Source organism: Hylobates moloch, unplaced genomic scaffold (genome assembly GCF_009828535.3).
Source record: "Hylobates moloch isolate HMO894 unplaced genomic scaffold, HMol_V3 SCAFFOLD_17, whole genome shotgun sequence".
NCBI classification, from domain to species: domain Eukaryota; kingdom Metazoa; phylum Chordata; class Mammalia; order Primates; family Hylobatidae; genus Hylobates; species Hylobates moloch.
This window is the reverse complement of record NW_026652292.1, coordinates 30,783,858-30,790,972: the sequence shown is the minus strand read 5'-3', so window position 1 is coordinate 30,790,972 and position 7,115 is coordinate 30,783,858. Positions and strand designations below refer to the sequence as shown.

General features: G+C 49.5%; 1 protein-coding gene across 1 annotated transcript; it reads right to left on the bottom strand.

Moving 5' to 3' along the window:
* Positions 1-358: 358 nt before the first annotated feature.
* RXFP3 (relaxin family peptide receptor 3) lies at positions 359-2,884 on the bottom strand. Its single transcript, XM_032135850.2, has one exon. It carries the CDS (start codon positions 2,527-2,529, stop codon positions 1,120-1,122), a length of 1,410 nt encoding a protein of 469 aa, XP_031991741.1. The 5' UTR covers positions 2,530-2,884; the 3' UTR covers positions 359-1,119.
* Between the last annotated feature and the right edge of the window lie 4,231 nt (positions 2,885-7,115).

Genomic DNA, 7,115 nt, shown 5'->3' with positions numbered 1-7,115 from the left:
AAATAAATACTGAACCATCCCTCTACTAGCTGGTCCAGGGCCTCAATCAAAGGAAGAGCTTGATTCTCAAAGCGTGGGAAGGGAGGAACTGAAGAAGTGCCCCTACTCCTCCCAGTAGAGCTATTCAAGATGCCTCTGGGCCCAGCTCACCGGCAGCACGCAGACCAGAGTGCCTACAGGCACCCAGACTGCTCTCAGAGGAACTGGAGTGCCCGGGCTTCCTGCGCGCAACGCGCCAACGCTCCACTTCCAACTCTGCTACCAAATGAGCATATGAGCCCCCTTTTACCTTTTGGGGCAGCAGCCTGAAGAAATTTCCCTGTCCAGCCCTTCTAATCACACTGTGTCTGCTCCCTCCCGCAGTGACGACACTCCCCAGAGAATCGCTCTCCCAAGCTGGTGACAGGTGTTATCCCCCTGCCAACGTCTGAGCTCCGGGACTGTGCAGCTAGGTCGGGCTCCGGGTGTTCCCGCTGGCCCAGTCCGGAATGATAATTGTCATAATGACTCCATTGGAGGTGGCTTTCCTTTGCCGTTTCTCTTGGGGGCGGACCAGGATGGTCCGTTCTTTTTCTTAACTCCAAAAGCGTTTCTTGCCTACCAGCTCTAGATTCCTGGGGCAGCCCCGCAGCAAGTAGGACCTTGGCGCTGCTGCAGTCTCGTTTGCCAAGACGCAAAGGAGAGTTTGTGCCGACGGCTGCCCTCTCCGCAGAAGCCGCTGGAATAAACGGGCACAATTGTCTGCGCGTCATTTGGCTAAGCCCCGCTCCCCGTGCCAATTTCTCTACATTTTTGCTGCTTCTCTTCGCTTCTGGGCGCCCCCACACTGCCCAGCTTGGGAAGAGTAAGGAAAGGCTGTGGGGTGCGGAGCGGAGGTTGCCTGTCTGGTCCGTGGGGCTGGTCTCTGCCCCTTTGCCAGTTTCCTCTCTCCACCTGATTTCTAAGCATCTGCTCTCCAGAGAAGGTCCTCCGGCCTATCCACAGGCTCCTCCTCCATGCTCTGCCCATCCTCCTCCCACCTACTTCTTAAATTGCCCCCCCCCAGCCCTCCTTAATCCGTTCACCTCTTTACCGCCCGGGGAAGGCCACCTTGCCCCGACGGCGCGCCCTGGGCCTGAGTCAGTAGGCAGAGCTGCTGGGCAGCAGGTCGTAGCGCCCCCCGCTGTAGACCACGACGCCAGGTGGGTAGTAGAGCAGGTCAGGCTCCGCGGCCGCGTGGAGCGGCGCCAGGGCCTGCAGCCCCTGATCCTCGTGCTCCGGCTTGGTAGTGGCGGTGAAGGGGCGCAAGCTGGTGAGCGAAGGAGACGCGATGCGCCACAGCAGGCTCTTGAGCGCCTTGCGGAACTCGCGGCGCACTAGGCAGTAGAGGATGGGGTTGAGGCAGCTGTTGGAGTGCGCCAGGCACACGCTCACAGGGAACGCGTATACCTGGCACAGGAAATACTCCTGGCTGAAGGGCACCGCGTTGAACTTGATGAGGATGCTCCAGGTGGTGAGCGCCTGGTTGGGCAGCCAACACAGGAAGAAGGACAGGACAACGATGGTCACTGATTTGGTGACCTTCGACAGTCTCCGGGCGCTGGCTCCGGCCGGGCCTCCTCCGGCTACCGCGGCCCCTCCTTTGGTCCCCGCCACGCGGCGGTCTGCGATGAAGCGCACCAGCAGCAGGTAGCACAAGATAATGATGCCCAGCGGCAGCACGAAGCCCAGCAGCACCTTCTGCGAGTGGTAGAGGCCCAGCCAGAACTGCCTGTCGTGGCCCAGCAACTTGTCCGGGAAGCGCACCAGGCACAGCTCCTCGCCCATCACCTTGACCGTGGTGGAGAAAATGGCACTGGGCAGCGAGGCCAGCGCGGCCAAAGCCCAGATCCACACACATAGCGCCTTGGCCGAGAAGCAGCAGCTGTCCCCCAGGCTCCGGCCGCAGCAGTCGCCCCGGCCGTGTCCTCCGGTCCGGTGGCTCTTCAGAGCCGAGGCCACCGAATGGTAGCGCGTCACACTCATGGCAGTGAGGAAAAAGACGCTGGCGTACATGTTCATGGACGTCACCATGGACACGATCTTACACATGGCCTTGCCGAAGGGCCATTTGAAGTCAAGAGCGTTCTCCATTGCCCAGAAGGGCAGGGTGAGCACAAACTGAAAGTCCGTCAGCGCTAGGTTGGTGACGAAGAGGTTGATAGCGGACTTGCGCCAGCCCTGCATGCTCTTCATCAGGTAGAGAACCAGCAGGTTGCCCGCCAGCCCCAGGGCGCACACCATCCAGTACACCACGCTGATAAGAATCCGCACCCGGGCCTCGGTGTCCGCGCTCTCTGCCCTGCCGCTGCCCGGGGCGTGTCCTGGCGGCGCGCCGTCCGGCAACTCCAGCCCCAGCTCCCACCACAAGTCCGGAAGCTGCAGCGACGCGTTACCACTCGTGTTGGCCGCCTCCAGAAGGTCCGGGACCAGACTGAAGAGTTCTGCTAGCTTGTCCCCGCCTGCTGCCTTATTCATGGTGGCTATCGTGGCTGCATTGGCCATCTGCATGCGCAGGTACCTCTAGGTCATGTTCTGGGGGACAAGACCTAAGAGAACACGGTTTACCCCAGTTTTGTTCCCAGGCTAGCCTGCGGGAAGTGCGTGGGAGCTTTCAAAGCAGCTGCCGAAGAGAGAGCCCAGGAACTGGGTACTAACCGCGTCCTGGCGCGCAGCGAACCGCCCCGGACGCAGGAGTTGAGCTCAGCGGCTGCTTTGGAGCAGAGTTGAGGAGCGCATCCCGTAAGGCAAGCACTCGGCGTCCAAGGGTTCTCAGGCCAAGCTCGGAGTCCCTAGGTCCTTATGTACAACGCAGACTTCCCCTCTCCATGTCCCGCTGTCACCAGGGCACTGGCGCATAATTCCCACAGCCGCTCAATTGTACGATTTGGGGCCGCTCGCTCCCTTTCAAATACCTTTATCCGTTTCCTCTGGGACTGCTTGGATGAGGTTTCCGTCCTTGGAGAGAAAGAGATCTAGAGTTCCATTCACCACGCTCTGCTTCCTGGAGGTCAGTGGGTGTCTGCGTCTCTCCGCGGTTGTCAACTCCGGGTGGGTTGCCAGTGGCTCTCACCAGTTACAGTGGCAATTGCACTGCCAAGGCGGCGGGCCCCAAGGAGCATGCGTAATCCCGGGGTGCCGCGAGGGGCGCTTTCCGAGGTGCTGAACTCAGCCGCGCCCGCGCCGCCAGGGAGAGCTGAGCTTCAGGCAAAGCCCACCCGCCAGCTCCCGTTTTCCTCCCCAGAGTTTCAGCAGGAACGATCTTAAGCCTTTATTTTACACCTGCAGGAGAAAGTCGGCTTTGACGTGAGTTTCCTCTTCCTTTCTTATTCCCAAACATTATGATTAGAATTTTTTTTTCTTTCTTCCTCACTCCCACTTTTCACTGGAATTATTCCATTTGGTGAGGAATGGTTCTCAAAATATGAGCTATCCTGCTTACTTTCCTTCTTGAAAGTAGTAACAGTGGCCTCTTTTCATGCTCAAATGAGATAATGGGTACTTATTGGATACACAAAGGACAGCTCCACCTCCCCTCTTTAATTAGCTGATCACTTATGCAGTGCCTGTGTTTGTCAGGATTTTCAAAGGGTCTTCACATGGCAGAAGCCTGGGCTCAAGGGTTGCCCGTACTTTAATGTATTCTGAGAGGTGACACAAAAACAGAACAAATAAGTGATGGACCTACTTCACAGAAATTAAATGCCCTAGGCCCAAAGCGCTTCAACAAATTGTTTGATCACATACAGCCCACAGTCTCTTTACCTAGATGCAAATAGAACAGAGGATACCACTGGGCTGATGGTGAACCACCAGGCCTCCTATTTCCACTACTGTTAGCATCAGGACTCTTTTTCAGGCGTTTTTCAGACCAATGGAAGTACATTCTAAGGACTTTTCCAAGGGAATGAGTGGAAACCACTTGAATTACTTCTCAAGCTGCAGTCTACATAAATGCCAGGTCAATCGCTCTGGTGTAAATTACACTTTTAGGATTTACTTTAAAATTTTGAAATGTTTTCTTCTTGGTCTGAGACTAAACTGAATCCAAAGTTCCTTAAGCATAATTGTCCTCACTCCTGGAGTACTATAGAACTCCCAGCTTTACTTAAGGAGATAAAGAGGATGCAAACTTCAAGCTGAGGAGATAAGAAACAGAAAAAGAAAGAAAAGAAAAAAAGAAAGAAAAAAGAGAAAAACGAAAAAATAAAGAAAGAAAGAGAAAAAGAAAAGAAAGAAAGAGAAAAAGAAAAAAGAAAAAAAAAGAAACAAGAAACAATCTTGATTCCAAAGGACTTTTAGCCTGAAGAGCACACACCTTGCTACGGATGCCGCACTGCTCCGTCTTCCCACTAGAGGGAGTAAGGGCTTTAGTTAAAAACCTAGCCAAACGCAAACATCTCCTTTGATCAGTTCTTACCTGGAAATCACCCCTGCCCTGAGGATTCCTCCCAAAGCACAGGTTATTTCTATGGATGACTATTATCCTGGTTTTAGTAGCCTCACTTTCACACTCAGTTTTGACTTTAACTGGTTATTTCTCCATCAATTTTCTCTCTCTCTTCGTCTCTGTCTCTATTTCTCTTTTCTAATATTTCAAGGGGCTGTTGAAACACAAGCAAAGCTGGGGTATACCCTGAAAGCTCTCTGCTGTTAAATTTTTGGTATGTTCACGCCGATGACCTCCATCCCACACATACACAGCTTCTCAGTGCTTCTAGGCACACCCAGGAATATATCTACTTGATCTGCTCCAAATCACATGTACATATTCATACTTTACGAAAAAATTATACGGGCCTAATTCAATTCATCTCACATTCATTGGCCACTTACTCTTGCCAGGCACTGAGATAGGCTGAAAGACATAAGTCCTCTATTTTGATCCTCTCTGGAATTCTTAATCTAGATGAGTGTGCAATCTACTAGTATCTAAAACTATATTTTTTGTTTAGTTTTGTGCATGACTAAGTTATCTAGAATGTAATAATTCATGCCAGATAAGTGGACAATAATTTTACCTCTTTTATTGTTTCCCTTTTTTTTAAGGGGTGGGTAGATAATAAATAGTTATACTTTGATGGGATATTCCAGTTTTAGGTTTTTTGGGAGGGGGTACTCTCTGTTGGTGTTTAAAGAAACCATAAAGGAGGAAGGGTGCAGAGCTTGTTATGTTACATATGTGGTCTGTTTTTCTGTGCCTCTTCTTACCAAAATTGAAACCAGGCTATGATGGGGGCCTGGAGGAAAATCAGCAGCAAGAAACTGTCTCTCATTCACAGTGGCAGGGTATGGGAGCTTGAAACCTTTTTCTGGGCTTCTTTTGTGTTCCTGAAGCCATGTGGGCCATGCGAAGGCATGAGGACAGCATAAAATCATACTCTAGCATGTAACTACTGGGAGCCCATGATCATAGAAGGGAAGAAATCACCTGCTTTGGTCCAGCATTTTGCAGAGGAGGCTTGAAGAAATGAAGGCGTTTACCAAGGATCTCACCACTAGGAAGGAGACACACCCAGTCTAAAACATGGTATCGACTCTTATGTGATGTCTCTTGATCTATGCTCCATTTCCCAGTTTGGATCTAAGTCTTCCATATATTGGTTTTTTGACAAACGGGTGGGTGGTAGGCTGAATAATGCCTCCCCCACCCACACAAATATGTCCACATCCCATTTCCCAAGCCCTTGGATGTTACTTTATACAGCCAAAGGAACTTTGCAGCCACTAGAAGCTAAACTAAGCAAAAAGATGGATTCTCTCCTAAAGCCTCAAGAAGGAACCAGCTCCTCTGACATCTTGGCTTTACTCTAGTGAAACTGATTTTGAACCTCTGATCTCCAGAACTGTGAGAGAATAAATGTACCTTCTTTTAAGCCACAACATTTCTGCCCATGTGTTATAATAGCAATAGAAACTAGCATAGGGTGGGCACACAAGGCTGGCTTGAACATAACCTAATGGGAAACGGAGCAATTCTGATTTGAACATGTTGGTTAATCTTAACACCAACTTTATGCTAGATACTGTGTCATGTACTAGAGATTTAGGGGTAAATACTATCTACCAGAACTCACATTCTAGTAGATGAGAGAGACATTTAAAAAATTTGAATTCTGGGTTGGGCACACTGTCTCATGTCTGTAATTCCAGCACTTTGGGGTGCTGAGGCAGGCAGATCACTTAAGGCCAGAAGTTCAAGACCAGCCTAGCCAACATGGTGAAACCCCATCTCTACTGAAAATGCAAAAATTAGTTGTGCATAGTGGCACATGCCTGTAGTCCCAGCTACTCTGGAGGCTGAGCCAGGAGACTTGCTTGAGTCCAGGAGGTGGGGGTTGCAATGAACTGAGATCACACCACTGGACTCCAGCCTGGGCAACAGAGCAAGATTCCATTTCAAAAAAAAAAAAAGAAATTCTAACAAATTGTATTGTTATAATTACAATAAGAAAGAAAACAGAGTAAAATAGACAGTTATAAAACCATGTGCAAGCAACTAATCTTTAACTATTTGCAAGCATATTTATCTAATTCTAAGATTCACATCTTTTCAAATTAAAGATTTTTAAGATCAGTATGGATTTCCAATTGCTATATGTCTATTTAATGAATAATATTTTTTTCTCTAGAAACCTGTAAACAAAAGGCGTGTCTTATAAACTATAGTATCTTGGAAGAAAGGAAATTCTATAATCAGGTAAATAGGGGTGGGGTGGGGGTAAGGAAATGGGAAGAAAGAGGACTCTGGGCAGAAGGAACAGCCTGAATGAAGGCACTGGGCAGGAAAGAGCATGACGCTTTTGTAGGAGAGAAAGAAGATGAAGTGCCTATAACACAGGGAGACGAAGTAAATAGTGCTAGATAGTCTGGTGACATGGGCAGGTGTCAAACAATTTCTGACTGCAGAATTTTGATCTGTGACTTTGGAGTAATGGAGGACATTGGAAAATTTTAAGCAGGGGAGCAATGCAATCAGTTTTGCATATTCAAACCATCACTCTAGATATAGTGTGATGAGTAGACTGGAAGGGGCAGAGCTCATATAAATCAAGACAATTAGGAAGCTACATCAATAGTTCAGGAGAGAGATGATT

Coding starts and splice junctions, on each gene's coding strand:
- RXFP3 (XM_032135850.2), bottom strand. CDS start 2,529: ATGCAGATGGCCAATGCAGCCACGATAGCCACCATGAATAAGGCAGCA.